This window comes from Corvus hawaiiensis, chromosome 13, assembly GCF_020740725.1.
Source record: "Corvus hawaiiensis isolate bCorHaw1 chromosome 13, bCorHaw1.pri.cur, whole genome shotgun sequence".
NCBI classification, from domain to species: domain Eukaryota; kingdom Metazoa; phylum Chordata; class Aves; order Passeriformes; family Corvidae; genus Corvus; species Corvus hawaiiensis.
Window position 1 is genome coordinate 3,807,730 of NC_063225.1, and position 16,415 is coordinate 3,824,144.

Sequence of the window (16,415 nt, forward strand, 5' to 3'; positions counted from 1 at the left end):
GTTTGTGTTAAAATTCCACTTGCAGGTTATTCCTGGAGTACACATTTTGTGCATCCTTTGAACTAGCCAGGCCAATGGAAGCACAAGAACAGAAATGTACCCAGAGTAGCCTTCAGGTGGGTTTTCCTGAGCACTGGGGGGGTTTTCTCAGCAGCTGTAGGAGGATGGTAATTATGTCATTTTGAGATACTGTTGAATTGATTTTCTGTTTTCATTTTATTAAACCAAATCACATTAATAAAGGGCCTCACTCTCTGACACTGAGCTGCCAGTCCCTCAAGTAAACATAGAATGCTGCAAAACAGAAACTTAGCTAATCATTTTAATGGAATCACTGATAAATGAGAGTCTGTATCAATAATAAATTTATGAGTCAAAGTAGAAAATGATTTAGTATTTAACAAATACATTGCTGAATATCTAAATGGCGTGTCTGCTAAAGAGCTTAGGCTAAGACACAGTCAGTAGAAAAATAATGGCACCAGTGCAGCTTCAGTTTTAATGTTTCATAGAATTTATGTATCTGTCACAAATAAAAATAGCAGTGATTTATTCTTTTGTGGCCGCTTCTATTAGGAGAACTCAATGTATTTGTTTTTTCTGGCTATACCTGGACCTATGGCTCCAGAGGACCCTAGAAGGGGGAAAGCCCATTTTGAAAGAGAAATATTGTATGTAATTATCTATATTGCTGTATACGATTTCGTGCTTTTGATAGGAATAATGACACTTAACATTTACATGATCTTGTTATGCACAGATGTCTGGTTTTACTCATCTTTGAGATAAGTATTTTTATTTTATAAAGTGTAGGTGTATCTTCAACTTATTTATTTGAAGTATATAATCTTGAGTCATTGGCATTCCAGAACATTTTTTAATAATTGAAATGTAACATTTTTATAACTGACAACTCACTGCTGTAGAAAACTTTTTGCTGTCACAAAAAAAGTGGTGCTGTGCCTATTTTGGGAGTGCCTGCAGCTGGAGGTGAGTGGCCAGCTGAGGTAATGCCGCAGCTCAGGAGGGCTGAAGCAATGATCTAACAAGCAAATGTCGAAATGTTAAAACCTGAGCCTGTGTTGGGCTCTGCACTGGCAATTCTAGTCCATGCTTGTACTCATATTTATTAAGAGAAGTCTGTGAAAGGAGGGAGGAGAGGGTAGGGCTGGAATTTGCCTTTTTTTCCACTATGATGGTTTTTTTACCATCTGTATTGGAATTTTAGTCAAAATTCTGTCACCTTGCAGTCCTGTCCATTTTCTTGTCTTACTTAATTATAAGTGTCTTAACAAAGGAAGATCCTTGAATTTAACAGATTATTCTTGGACCTTCACAAATCAAAATGAACATGCTACATTAATTTCCTAGTGCAAATCTAATTCCTCAGCTGAAACACTACTAATTGAATATGACCTAAAGAAACAGCTTTATATGAGCTTCTGAGTGATTTTTGGATTCATAATTGCAAAAATATTTGTAATGTTCCATAGTCACTTTTAACATATCAGCAGCAATTTCATTCTTCTCTTTCATCTATATTACTGTATTTTATACCCTGACCTTTTGCTCATCCTTTGCCTTTCTGAACCTACATGAGCTATTCCAAGCATGCTACAAAGTATTTAACACCCTTCAGTATTGTCTTTCACAACAGCACTGCCATGCTAAGATTTGTTGAAGCAGATGAGTGGTTTTGTTCACTGCTTAACCAGATGCTTTCTAGCCGAGCTGCTTGTGAGAAAACAATATAATTCTTTCTCGTATTTCTTTTTTTTTTTTTTTTTTCCTTTGTAGGAACAGACAAGTAACATATTCAGGTTCTGCCCAAAAATAGTAATGGATCAGGAACAGCAATAGCCTGTTTCTGAAAATAATCCTGCCATACCCAAATTAACAGATACCCCATCATGGCCATTAGTATAAATTCACAAAGTGCCCATTTTCATCAATACTCTTTTGAAATTAAATTTCTACTTATTGTTTGTTTTTTTACTTATTTGTGAATATTCTCCCCGCTGTCTGAGGAGCTCACTTACAACCTGGTCATTACAATACCTGTATCGTTTTTTGGGATGATGATATTTATGATTACAGATTTCTTAAATTCACAGGGTCCCAATCCTTCCATTACACAGGTTGTGTTATCACTTGTTTCATTTACTCAGCCTATGTTAAAATTGCCTAACATTATTTCTGACTATGCCCTAAAAGCCTGCAGATGTTTTCCCAGTCTGCCTGTAATATTTATAGCTGATTCCTTTGCTCTGTAAACAGCAAGCAATGTGGGGTAAATTAATCCTACAAAATGCCTTAATTGTGAAAATCATCAGCCTCTTTGGCTGCCTCAGGTGGTGCGTGAGTGGAGGAAGGCTGTTGCCATTTATCATTTTCTTGTCCTTGTTGCAGATTTATTTGCAAATAACCAAATGTACTGTCTTCAACTATTTCATCAAACACTACTTTTTCCAATAGTTACTGGCTGAAATATGAATACCTTAAATTCATGATATTTGGTGTCACAATGCCAGATGTTTTTGAGACCCAGTTTCCAAAGCTATACCTTACAGCTTCCTTTTCTTTTGGTGAGGTCTGTGGCTGTTCAGCTCACCTGAGAAATACCCAGCCAAGGGTTTAGAAATGGATAAAAAAGGCTGGCTCTAGACTCTCAAGTTTGAAATATGTCCCATCTCAGTGTTTACTTATTAAAATTCCTTCATGAATTAGCTCCAAATTTGAGGCTTAAAAACCTGTGGAATTTTTGGGTGCTTCATGTTAAAATCTGGAATTCTGTGATCATTTCAGGTCAAAATTGTGATTATAATTTGAGTTGCTTTCTAAATTGTGTTCCAGGATATCATTGCTTGAAATTCATATTTTTAACAGTTGATGTAAACATAATCTGGGAAGGAAATCTGTAGAGGGTGAATGCATCTAGCTGAACACACCACCTTGGCTGTCAGGGGACCTGTAAACCTTTTCCCACATCCAAGTCCCTTGCAGCTAGCACTCCTGTTTTATTTCTGTGGCATTTGTGTATTATTAAAAAATAAGCAATAATGCTGTATGAAACAGTCCTCTAAAGTACGCTGCTCTGCTGATTATCTTTTTTCTTACATTCCACGTTGGACACAGTAATGCCTTGTGTTTGCACAGTTGTGTAATTTTTGTTGCACGCAATGAGAGTTTGTTTTCACAGGGGCTGTGTGTAAGAGCTCAGTCTGGATGTTTGTTATTGTCATGTTGGGCTCTAAGGGGCTGGTCTTGCAAGTGCTCTGCTTGCTCAGTGCCCTCCTCCCACGAAAGACTTGCAGGATCTGTAGCCTACAAATATACAAGAGCTTAAACAAAGAAAAACAGCACTTTTTCACATGGGATATCATGATGTACAGCTTATTTTTTCCTTTGGAATTAATTGATGAGTGAATGAACAGTTTTTTAATATTTAGGAAAGGAGATTGCAGTTTGCAATGGAGATGCCTTTGAGACATTTACGAGAGATGACACTTGCAGTAATACAATTTACCTCCACGTTCTAGCAGTATCTTTATGTGAATAAGGGCAGGAGAATCAGGGGAGAGCAGTAACTACTTCAAAATCTGCCCAGGAGAAATACAGACTCTCTCATCCACTGTTATGGTCTCCATCACTGCACCATCTGCATGCTTCAGAAACGTTAGGAGATTCATTCATGCAGCATCCCTGTCAGCTGGGGATGTCAGCTGCAGTTAGACCCCTTCCATGGATTGGAATGGAAAAGCACAGGAGTTTCCAAAAGTCTGTTGTGGAGCTGGGAACTGAAAGAGTTTTCAATGCTGAGGCAAATGTGTTGACCACTGTATTATTATATCCCATGAAATTTCATCTGCTTTCTGATTCACTGAGTGGCCCAGTCAGTTTCTGTTTCTTAAATGGTGTTTTCATTTATTTTCTCAATGTATTGCTAATTGGTTATAAAATGGGAAGATAGGCTTGTTTATAGTAATTTGTTTACAACCTTTTTGTTTTTGCAATTTTCTGGATGTCAATAATGAACCCAGAGGTAATGCTAGAAACATCTTCAAGTGGAAATATTTTAATCTGTAATCCAAGCCTAAATTATGGTAGAGTGTTCCCACATGGCTTCTGTGTGGTAAATAAGCACCTGTTGTGAGATGGTCTGAGTCCACATGTGTGTTAATTTGCTTCATTTCTACAACTAAGTTTTTGTTAAAACTGAAATGATTTAGTGTTAAGCATCTTATTTCTTTTTAAAATGAATTCCTTGCTGGGCTACATAGGATTAAGATCACCTTCAGCTGCAGGAATAAAATAATTTCCTGCTCCTAATATAGGTTTCTCTGGTAAATCTGGAGCCCTTAGGAAGGAGATGCCTTCACTGCAGCAGGTCTCTCAACTGAAGCACTGTAAACTGTCCCCATTAATGCCCTCCTCGAAAGGGAATTCAGGCTGTAGGGAATTGGGAAAATAAGGGAAAGGGGCAGAAGGAGGAGGTGGGGCTGCTTTGTTTTCTTTTCCATAGACATGTGAAACTTTGAGATTACATTTCTCCGTGTTTGGCAGTGGATGTGTGTGATTTGTGTGTCTGTGTGTGTGTGTTAACTCAGACTGGAAGACCCAGCCCTGCCTCTTACGTGTGGAGTCGATCCTCACCTCTCCAAGGGGATCGTGTGTCAGTTTTGGCACAGCACAGATGCAGTGGATCTTGGCAGCTAAGGCTGCCCCTTCCAAGCATTTTTATATAGGAAGAGGCGTGTGCTGGCCAGTTTCAGAATTCTAGCACTGCTTTAACTGTGAATTTCCAGAGGGTTTTCTATCCATTTGTCAGTTTGGATTTTCATTAAGTATATACACCCATGACAAATTAGCTGCCCTTCTCAGGGATATGTGAATATAAGAGGCATATAGGCTGACTTGGGAAAGCTCAAAGCTGGAGATCAGCTTTTTACCACGTTGCTCAGCATTTGGTAGTCCCTGAAAAATTCTTCTATGAAATGGTGAAGAGTAAGATGGGTGAGGCCAAATATTTATCTTCCATTCAGCAGGAAAGTGCTTTTAGTCAATTTTGTCTATTCTTAGTCTTTCCATTCTCACTCCCATTCTTGTGGAGTTGACTGATATGAAGAAAAAGAAAAACCTGGAAAAATGTTTTCATTATAATTTGCAGGGCTTTCAGTTGACAGTTTTTTTTTAAAAATTGCTTTTTGAATTTTTGGCAGTGTTTAAGTTTGGGTGTTTTTATAATAATCGTTGGAAAGTTTTATGGAATGGGTCTTACATTCATAAACCAGAAAAAATCAAAAGGTGACAAGTGAATTGTCCAAATTTTTTAAAAGCTGGTTAGCAAATGTGTATGTAATGACATTGATGTAAATGGCAAATAGATCTACACAAGTGCCAGTTAAATTCTGAATGGCCAAGACTCTAGAATATTAGCACTGCCCTCAACTCTTTGTCTATGAAGCTGAAGGCTGAGTGCCCTTTAAATTTTTAACTTGGATTATTTAATTGTATTTATCCTTTCTCAGACTTAATTAAACAGGTGGTGAAAACCAAATTGTAAATAACATAGTTATGCCTTGTGTTGGAAAGAATAATGCTCAATGGTATTCATTCACATAAGTAGTGGGAAATGAATTCATGTATTTCCTACGTTTGAATAGCTTAATATATCAGTTGTGGTTCATCATTAAAATCGTGGAAATGACAGTATGCTTTTAAAATCCTAAATGGCAAGATATGCTTTGATAGAATGAGGCCAACTCATAAAATCAAAAGGATAACATAATAAATAAAATTCCAGAAACCTGAGCATGTCTACTACAGCTTTGCCCTCCTTCTGACTGTGGTGTTGATGTTGGCAGGCAGTAGGCTGTGATCGACAACTTGGGAGCAATGCCAAGGAAGACAACTGTGGAATCTGTGCAGGAGATGGCTCAACATGCAGGCTTGTGAGGGGACAAGCTAAGGCACACGTCTCACCAGAAAAAAGTAGGTTGCACATTGATCCTATGATAATTTATCCTTGACTATGTTTCCTGCTCGTATATTAGCATGCACATCGCAGTGACCTTTTAACTATATACTTGTTTGCAGTTTGACAAAGCTACTTAGTTCTAAAGTCTGTGCTAGATTAGTCTGTTGAAATTCCATGAGGGATACCACACGTTAGGGTATAGCTAGGAAAGAATTTGAGATATGTGGGTTTTTTTATAGAGCTACTCAATTCATTCTATCAGGAATAACCATCAAGATGCACATCTTATTTTAGAGGGTATCCTCATGTTGCAGTGTATGTGATGCTGCAGCAATGTTTTTAAATCATGGAAACATCTTATAGATGGTTTTATGGAAATAGTGGCCTGTGCTTGAAAGTCCCTGGTTTTCAAATTAACTTTGTTTTTTCTTTTTTTTTTTTTTTTTTTTTCTTGTGGTGTCTGAAGACAGTTGAATTTCAGGGGCAGGTTGCTAATTGTATGGTACAAAAAACACAAAGTGAAAGGGACTAATACTTCCATGTCTTTTTTGTGTGCTTGGCTCAAATTTTGCTGTTCTTTCTCAAAATTAGCATCTTACTGGGAATAACTCTGTAGGTCTCAGTAGTATTGAAAATATGAAATACAAAAGAGGAAGGGTATTGGAATCAGACCCTTTCCTGGAGTCTGAAGAGTCTGGCTATTTTGATATGGAGGCAAGGTTTTCCATACAAAGACTCACCTCTGACACTGGTGCTCTCCACCCTCACAGATTATGCCCCCTGGAATCTCAGAGCATATGTGTGTCCCATGTGTCTCACAGTCCCATGTGTTTATCATAAGAATAGTTGCCTCACAGAATTTTTTCTTTTTCTGAACTCACAGTGTGTATTTTTCACAAGCATTTATCCCATGGAGATGGGGCCTTTGGGGTTAATTACCTTGCTGCAAAGTCACAAGAAAGAGGAGTGCTCTTAAAGTCAGTGCTCAAAGTTCAAATGCAACCACTTTGTTTTTTTAAATGGATGAGGCAGCTGTCTCTGACAGCTGCCTGTATTTTAACACTGTTGTATTTCAGCCTGCAAAGATTTCACTTGTGCCCTGATTTTGAAAAAGCTTTGTATATTGAAGCATACTAAAATCTTATTGCAGTATATGTAACTATTCCCACGGGTTTTTTAATGTCACTGTTTGCAGTATGCTTCAGTTTGGATGAAACTTGGAGTAGTTTATTTCTTATTTCAATGCCTATTGCAGTGTGATGTCTTGAACTGCCCTGCAAGGGTGTTGGGTACCACTGTGCAGGTGCATAATTTCTGTAATTCAGTACACATGTGTAGAAAAGACAATCTAAATTTAAAAGTGTCTGGTTTTGTGGCAGCAACTTCTAAAGCCACAGGATAATTTTGCACAAGTCAAAGAGCCTTTTTTACATATTAGATCATCTATCAGTGTTAGCCTTTGCCTTGCTTTGACTAGAGGTATTTTTTATTGATGGGAGAGTGTAGTTCAGTAACTCATAAAATTTTTCATCCTGAAAGACTGAGAAAATGTCTTGAATGTTTACAATGAGCTGAAAAAGTGGTTTTTTTATGGAGGGCCACTTTTTATTCATTTGCTGTATCAAATGCTCAGAGCTTCTGGTCAGCATAGAGCAAGCACTTGTAAAGCAGTGAAGATTGGAGAATATTTTTGTAGTGTCTCTAAGCTGTATTTATTTTGTGTTTCTAGATATAGATATGCACAAAATAGCTCTTTCCCTTTCTGATGTGAAGGTCAGCTGGAGTTGAAGGGAATTGCATTTTCTGCTCCAGTTTTACAGCAACAGAGATTCTCCCGGAGAAGGATGATTCTTGGGGACACCATAGCTAGTTCTAAGGCAACCCAAAATAAACTTGTTGGATTGGTGACTCTGGTTGGATAGTTCACAATAAGTGAAATAAAAAGTTTTGCATTCAATTGCTGCGTAGGATGGAAGGACAATAATGACAGAGTGGTAAAAGGGATCTGGTTTTGAAACTGTCATTTTGTGACAGAAAATATTAATCTCACTTGTGGTATTCTGGTTCAGGCAAGAGCTGACTACAGCTGACATCACTTGGTGGAAGGTCTCCTGTTACCTTGAAGGTTATCAAGAATGCCCATGGTTCATTGTTTCCTCTGTCATAACTCAGTGTCTCTTTAAGAGTCCTTTAAAATTAAAGGCTGAGAAATACTATTCTGAGGAAAGATGCCAGTTTTGCCAACTTTTGGGTTTATCTTGTGCAGTAGCAGGCTGGATGATATGAATGAATTACCACTGGCATGAGCAAATGGTACACACGCTACTAAATTCAGAACTGGATGTTTTTCTTGGTATTGTGATGGTGCCAAAATCTTTTTTAGGTCAAGTTGTTCAACACTACGCAATGAATTCCATATAACTATCCTGTGTGTGAATGAAATGTGGAAATAAAGCCATCCTTTCTTTGTGGTAAAAGATCAGTGAAGGGAGGCACATTATCTTCCGAGGAGTCATTTGGAGGCTTTCAGAACTAGCGTTGAGAAAATATCGACACATGACAGACATGTATTTAAGAGGGAGCCTAAGGCTGTGAGCAGGATGTAAATTTTACTGTTCAATGAAGCAAATTAAAGAACTGGAAGGAAAGCAAGAGCCAAAGATTTTAGTATAAAAAAAGAGGCATAAGGGAAAATAATATTGCTTGGTTATCTTAGTCCTTACTTTAAAACAAAGACATTTAGGCATTGGTAGCAAATGATTTCTCACGAAGGACTAATTTTGTTTTATATTTTTTTTTATATGTTTTTACACTGAATTAATGCCTTTGATCAGAAAGTTAAACAGCACTGAAAGGCAGCTTACTGTTTTGCAAATATGAAATGAACAGTCATTTCAAAAGCTCTTTATTTTTTCCACTAACACTTAATTGCCTTTGAAAGACAAAGTAAGTTAAAATTCTGTCAGCAAGCCAGATTCCAACATTCTGGTAAAATGATTAAAGGTTAGACTAATGATATTCAAACAAAAACTGTAATAGGTTGTAAAATGTACCATCCCATTGGGAACTGAGATATCTTGGGCCTGATGTTTCTAGTACTATATGCATGGAACTCCCATTAACTCCACTGAACTCTGTGCACATGGAAAAATTGTGGGATTGGGCCCTCATATCTCCTTTCTACGCCATCATTGGCAAGAAATGGTAGGAAAGTGTTCTGGTTCTGATACCAATGAAAAAGGAAAGATGCTGGTTCAATGGGGGGGTGAAGTTGAAGGCACGAACTTGTCTTAATCTGGTTTTATTTGATTCCCAAACTGCAAGCTACTTGCAAGTTTTACCTTTTTTAATGTTTTGCTAAAGAGCTTCTTATATAAAAGCTTTCACTGGCGATGGCTTTGTAACAGAATTTCCTTTTTCCCTGTCCTTTATTTCCTGTAGCACTTGTGTAATATACCATTGGTCACTTCTTCTCACTTGTTTGTATGTCATCATCCCCAGGCATGCCTAACCAAAAACCTAATTTCACTTTGGTCATTTATCTATCAGAGACCTTTGGCACAGCTCCGCCCTCTGTGTCATCAGCCAGCTCAACTTTGTGACAACTTCCTGCCTCACATTTTTTCCCCCTCTTTGAAATCAATATACATGGAGCTAGAAACCCCAGTTGTCGAGGTTGCCTGATACTTCACTTTATACGCAGGATTATTTGCCAAAATTCGACAGTTGTGTCAGAAACTTCTCATGCCAGGTGCTATGTGTTTTGGAGAAAATTCAGCCAAAACAACTCAGTGTATTCCAAGGACACAGAGGAGAAAAACATGTTGTTTACCACTGTCAAAACATTCTTGAAGCATTTTCTTTAATATATCTTAACATCCCCCCATTGTTGGACTTGATCACAGATCAGGGATTTGAAATTTGGCAGGCAATGGTCTTCTGATCATGGATAAGTCTTTTGCAATGTCTGTGAACATCAACACATATTTTACTACAACCTTTACAAAAACCCCCCAACCTTTTCCTTCAGTTTCTGTGGAATCTTCTTGAACAGCTGAAATTTCTGAAAACTTATCCTTTTAAGTGTTCTCTAGCTTGTTGCAAGTCCTAGCTGCAAACAGATCATATGTGTGCAGCCTCCTTAGAATACATTAACATGTTGCTCTTCCAGAAATAAGCTATTAAAATTTTTCCTTGAGGTTGCTCTTGCTTTCTGGTTTACTGCAGTGTGGAACAGGTGCCATGGGATGAACTCCATGATGCCTCCTACCTCACATTCAGGCATTCAGAAGAGATTTTGTGGAGAGCTGCCAGTCATCTGAGCTTCAGACCTATGGTGGGGAGTGATGAGATCATGTGAGAGGGAAAGATGAGATGAGCTGAACAGAAAAATTTGTTGTTAGTTTGTGCAGTGGAGGAAAGGCAGATATGAGAAGGTGGGTGGAGGATGTAGGACTGGCTGTACAGACACAGAGTCAAGGAAAAGAGGAAGAGTAGAAGACTGAGATTAGATAAGGAATCTGGGTGGGAGATGGAGTCAAAAACACGTGGAGAGGAAGGGGAAAAATCAACCATGTGTAGAGCCAGAGGAGGGAATTGGGACTGGTTTGGCAGGAAAACTGTGTGGAGAGGGATAGAATGCAATGCACTAGCATCTCAGTGTGGATAAGGAGCATGTTTTTTGAAGCAAATTTCATCATGGCCCTAACATACTTTCATCAGTTCACATCACAGCGATTGATACTCTTGGAGAGTATAAAATGGAATTTTTTGATGAAGCTAAACCAGAAGATGTGTCCCAGAAAAGCACCTGATGTTCTCCACCAGCTACAGAATATACAGTCCATGGGATCAGACTAGATTCAGTCCCAATGAGGCACCTGAAATTTTGTAGTGTGGATGCTGGGTCTTCAGCACCAGCTCTTTCAGCCTCGACATCCCTTTAGTTTGATTGGTTTACTTGGGGCTGCTATTGGTAGGATGAAGCCTCCTTCTTTACTTTCATGGTCTCTTTTGTCTTGAAGAAATTTCTTTGTAAGAACATTGGCTCTTTCATTACTTACTTTGTACTGCATTTCCTGAAGATCCATTTTCTTGAGGGGCTGCTTGCTGTATGTCTTTTATGTTTTCTCCAGTGCATGTGTTTGGCTTTGCCCAGATTGCTTTCATTAGGCAGGTCAGCACTAAATCCAGCAGCAGTGTCTTCTGAAATTATGCCTGATGCCAGAGTGGATGAGGGAAGCCACTGCAGTAAGTCTCCAAATATTTTGAGATTTTTAGCTCTTGTGTTCTGCAGTTGTTCCTGGATTATCATTTGTACTTTGGGAGCACAAAGGCCTTCGATCAGAACCAGGGAACCAGCAAATAAGTTCTGAGCAAATACATAGAAAGAAACACTTTTTTTATAGACCTGAAATAAACCCTCTGGCCTGCTATAAGAGGAGAGAGGGAAAAAATCCCAACTGGCCCATATGTGAAGCAGTAAATGGGTCCACCATGGCCCACATGGAAAAACAAATAAAACCTGCTGAATTGGATTGAGTTTAGGAATGTGCTCCTTTATTTTGATCCTGGGGATTAGCTCCCAGTCTTACCATAGCAGGGAGTCTGATCTTGCTCTCATTGAGATCCAAAATCTAAATCCACATTAACACCATAGAAACAGGATCAAACCTTGCCATCTAAAGTAAAAGCAATCCGAGAGCTTAATCAGCAAGTGCTGTGTGTAGTGTGTGCACACATTTGCTGAGAGAGTCCCTGGGTGAGAGTGGAGGCAGATGGCTCACATGCTGTTGGGAATCCCTGCCCTGGAAGCAGTGTTAGGACAGAGAGACACAATCTCACCTGTTTCTCAATTTTCAAGGTGAGCCCTTAATCTGAGCTCAGATGTTAGACTCTAGTGCTTCTGCATGTTCCAGATGATTTTGAGGGTATTTGTTTTCAGCTTTAGACAAAGGTCAGCAATTAACTTTCAAAGACACAGAAATACTGTAAGGGGGGGAAAAAAGGTAATCAAAAATTCTCGGTATAGATTTCAGGGCAGCAATTTCCCCTTATGTTTTCATGAGAGTTCACTGTTTTAACAGTGTGGATACTACTGATTTAATGGGAAATGTACAGCATAACCATTTAAAATGGGTTTACAGAGTCTTGTGTTTCTTTAAGAATATGAATTACATTCAGCCAAGAACTGGAGACCTTTGGAATATGTAGTTTTGGATGCCAGACCTGGCCAAACATAACTATTGTTTCAAAGCTGTCCCAAGGAGGAGGAGGAGGAGGAATCCCTTATGGTCAGTTCTGTCCCATTTCTTCCAAATCCTCATCTCTGTTCAGAAGTCCAAAAATCTCACATTTATTTTTTCCTATAATTTACTTCATCTCAAGGAAAGACTGCCCTAGGTCATAACTATCTCAGTCAGGTTACAAAACTCTCCTGCTGTCAGACTTCTTGACAGGTCTGTGGGCTGCAGAGGTTGACTGCTGCTGTGGCGGTGAGCTTAGTCATCTCTAATGCAAATAAAACACTTTCTGGTAATATTGTCTCTGCCGCAGAGAAACACCAGATTTAGCACCCCCGTGAGAATTTTGGACCATATCAGAGAGTGCTTCGGTGAGGGTGGAATGTCTGTAGTACTGCTGAAGGAATGTGAAGCATCCTGAAAAGGGATCAGCAGGGTCTGCCGGGGGAGCGGAGCTGCCTGTGGGGAGGTGCAGGAAGCACAGCAGGACGGCCCTGGCTGCTCTCGAGAGGAGAGTCCTGCACATGTGTGCACATCTGCAAACCTGGGCTGTGCCCGTGGTCCCCCTTCAGAGCAGCAGTTCCTGTATTCTGAACTGGTCATAATCGACTTGGACTCGAGGTTTTGTGCTGTGACTGATGGGTGTTATCAGGATGGGATACAATTCCCAGCCAAGTAAGGATGGACGGGCCCCTCAAACCTGCTTTCTCTCAAATACTGTTGAGCACATGTGAATTCAGTAGTTATTTCCTTACTTTAAAGATATACACACCCGCTACCTCCTGGCTATCTTTAGCAATTCCTCTGATGAAAAACCAAGATGCAAAAAGATATTAAGTGCTCAGTAGTTAATGTTTTTTCCAGGACTCCTTAGTTGTATTATTGTTTTTCTGTAGTATTTTTCACTCTGGTGGAATACCCAAGTATGAAATTAATAAAGCTCATATTTTATTACATCCAAAATAAATTGTTATATTTAAATGTCCTTCCTAGAAATTGACGATATAAAACCTGTAACATAAGAAGGTGTTTATTTCAGAAAAAATAATTGCAGTATTTGCTTGAAGTATTCTGAACATTTGGCAGGAAATCGAGCTTATGCTAAGGAGATGTAAACCAGAAGCTGATAATTTAGCATCTACTATAAAGGGGTCTGGTTTGAAGTGGAAAGAAACATTTTTCAACTATTTTTCAGTTAAAACTAAACTCAGCTATTCTTCCTCTAAACATTTTATGAGTAATTCCGGAGCCAGTGTATCACTGACCTTCAACACACATTACTTTTTAAATCTGCAAAAAGGAACTTCCTCTGCACAGCCACTGAAGTTACAGTAGTTCCATCCCCAAACAGAGCATCTTGTGCAGGGGGTACCTGCAGTGGGCACATGTGGCAGGTCCTGCCTCACAGAGGATGAACACTTGGGCCATGATGGAAGTGGGTGACAGCACAGTGATGCTGTCCTCCCTGGATGCTTCTCTCTTCCTTTTGTGGGTGTCCCTGTGGATGCCCTTTTCTGAGAGCACTGCTTTTGCTGGTGTGAGGGTCTCTAGTCTGTTTCTTTGACTGGTAACACAGTTTGCTCGGGCAAATCACAGGCTTCCTACATTTGAAATGAAAAGTAATAACTTTCTGCCTTTGTAAAGTGCACTGAAGTAAGTGTGTTGCACATTTATATATGAAGAGGCCTTTCAGGAAGCCAAAAGCTGTTTTGTATTGACATGTCCTGTTGGGGACTGGTTGGGTTTATAGTTCATTTTAAACTGAGCCTCTTACTGGAAGAAATGATCTTATATGGTAAGTTAGATGCAGACACTTATAACATGTACCTTATAGCTATTATATATTTGCTCTTAACTGGTCTGTAATTGGTTAAGGGTTAGTGTTAAGTAGATGATTTATTTCCTGTAAGTCCTGCCACTTATTAAAGTTGTGACCTGCAGCAGGAAATGAGGTGTGGGCAAACTGAACAGCTGCAGATTTTTGTAAGGGGGAAGGACTACTTAGCAGATTCCTTATGTCAATTCAGTTATTAGGAAATAAAACCAGGACAACAGAGTGTAAATATGTTCCTAATACACTACTGACATTTCAGTTCTTATTGTTAATAGCAAATTATTTTCCAAGAGCAAGCAAGATTTACAGGTCCATTCGTAGAACAGTTGCATGACATAACAAACAGACTCAGTACACTGTACTTAATAAAATAACATAATATTTTTAATAGAAAAATTGTGAAAGCTGTGCAATATTTTCTTAGACATATTTGACAGTTTTCAGTCTAATTGTGTGATGTACGAATTCCCTGATGAAAGATAACTTCTAAAACAGTTGTTTAATTTTCCTAGGGGAAGAAACTGTGATTGCTGTACCACATGGGAGTCGCAGTGTGAGAATTACCCTGAAAGGACCAGCACACCTTGGTATGACTGAGCTGTTTTATTTATTTATACATAGGCAGAAGATAAAAACAGCACCTTGTATCTGAACTCATCCAAACTTTGGTAATATGGGTAAGGTCATGACCGTGATACCTTGATTCCTCTTCCCATCTTTAATATCCAGCCTGGAGATAGTCCTAGAGAACACTGGAAAGTCTACTTGGTAAAAAGAAATAGAATACACAGTGGTGCTTTCTATTCCTTCTATGTAAAGCAATATAAGGTGCCTCAAATACAGTGCACTCTTAAACAGCATGAAAAATAAAATACTTCCAGAGGATTATGTGTGGGATCAATAACCCTTGCATAACTCAGAACCAGATTTCTGTTGAAGCCTCTGACAAGTGATCTAGGTACAAATGAAGTAGGGTGAACAGCTATGGAGTTCCTGTTTCCTTGTCATTCTTTTGGCTGTTACATACCACCAGTGAGAAACAGTTTGCTTTTCTGTCAGACAGTTGGTTTCCAATATTTTCTTATAAGGCTGATGGCAGTGTTTATGGCAATTTCTTTATCCATAGGCCTAGTTTGTGTAAAGAATTAATAGTTTCAGTGGTGAGTGGTGCTGCCATACCAGGCAGTGAAATAAACTATTCACTTAACTTTGAACAATTTTTTATTTGTAGGAGTGGCAGATGTAGTCTGGATCATATAAATAAAAAGAACTTCAGCTCTGAGATATGTAAACAGAAGTAAAAAATGCATTTTGTTTGAAAACTGCCCATCAGTTTGTTTGCTTTCAGAAATACATTGTCACGTTCTTTCAAAGAAAAAAACTGAAATAAAACTCCCACTTCAGAACAGCTCCAGAGTGACAATGACTTTTAGATATACCACTGATACAAAAAATATACAAAGTTGAGCTTACATTGAAATAAATAATAATTCCAATAATTCCCTTAAAACTGTTGGAGGGGATGTGTGAAGGAATGATACTGACCAGTTCAGGTCAGGACTCTTGGACTTTCTTAAGTAGTTCTGCAGAAGGAAGTTGTTGTTTCAGCTTTGTATGAGGAAAAAGTACTAGATTGAGTGGCTCCTGGGGGATTTCTGGAAAGCTCCTGAGGAATGCAGCAGCAACTCAGTAACTAAGTACAGAGTGCTCCTGGCTTCCTACCCAGGGTGGTTCCGTAAAGAAGCTGTGGCTTGGCATTACCTTTGTTAGTTCACTCTCTGGCTGGATGAGAATTGTGAAATGTTCCTTTAACCACTTCCACCAGCACATCTGTTTGCAAATCTGTGAGGATTTAGACATTTTTTACCTAAAATTAAAATTGCAGAGGTGAAAAACAACTGAGAGCTGTTGTGGGGAGAGAGGTGGCAATCGCTTCTGGCTTCATAGCCAGCTCTCCAAGAGCCAATGCTCCAGGGGTGCTTCTCCACCTTCCCCACTGTACGTGTTCGTGGGCATTTGTCACTTAACAGGAGATACCAAACGATCCTTTGTCTGCAACTTCATTGACTTCAGTGTGAGTGTGCTGGTATAATTAAAGCCAGAATTTTAAAAATAATCACCTATTTTTACAGGTTCCATTTGTCAGAGATGTTTTTCCTGGCTTGCAAGAAGTTGAATTTAACAGGTGAAGCAGGGACTACTCATTGTTAAGATTTTATACTGCCTCCTGTTGCCAGTATATATTTGTCCTTCAAGTGCAGTCAGCAGCAATAGCAAAAACTTGAAGAGCACTATGGAGTGTCTGGCACTTTTCCCTTCATCTTGTGTTCTGTGGTGCTTCATCCTGGGTTTATGATCTGGT

The 16,415-nt window shown here is 39.0% G+C and overlaps 1 protein-coding gene across 3 annotated transcripts in view; it reads left to right on the forward strand.

Moving 5' to 3' along the window:
• Nucleotides 1–16,415, forward strand: part of ADAMTSL3 (ADAMTS like 3) — a 174,311-nt gene that overhangs the window by 94,977 nt on the left and 62,919 nt on the right. For all 3 annotated transcript variants that reach the window (XM_048318254.1, XM_048318255.1, XM_048318252.1), the window contains exons 7-8: nt 5,865–5,991; nt 14,566–14,640. In XM_048318254.1, the coding sequence (XP_048174211.1) occupies nt 5,865–5,991; nt 14,566–14,640 (202 nt within the window). The remainder of the gene's footprint in view (nt 1–5,864; nt 5,992–14,565; nt 14,641–16,415) is intronic.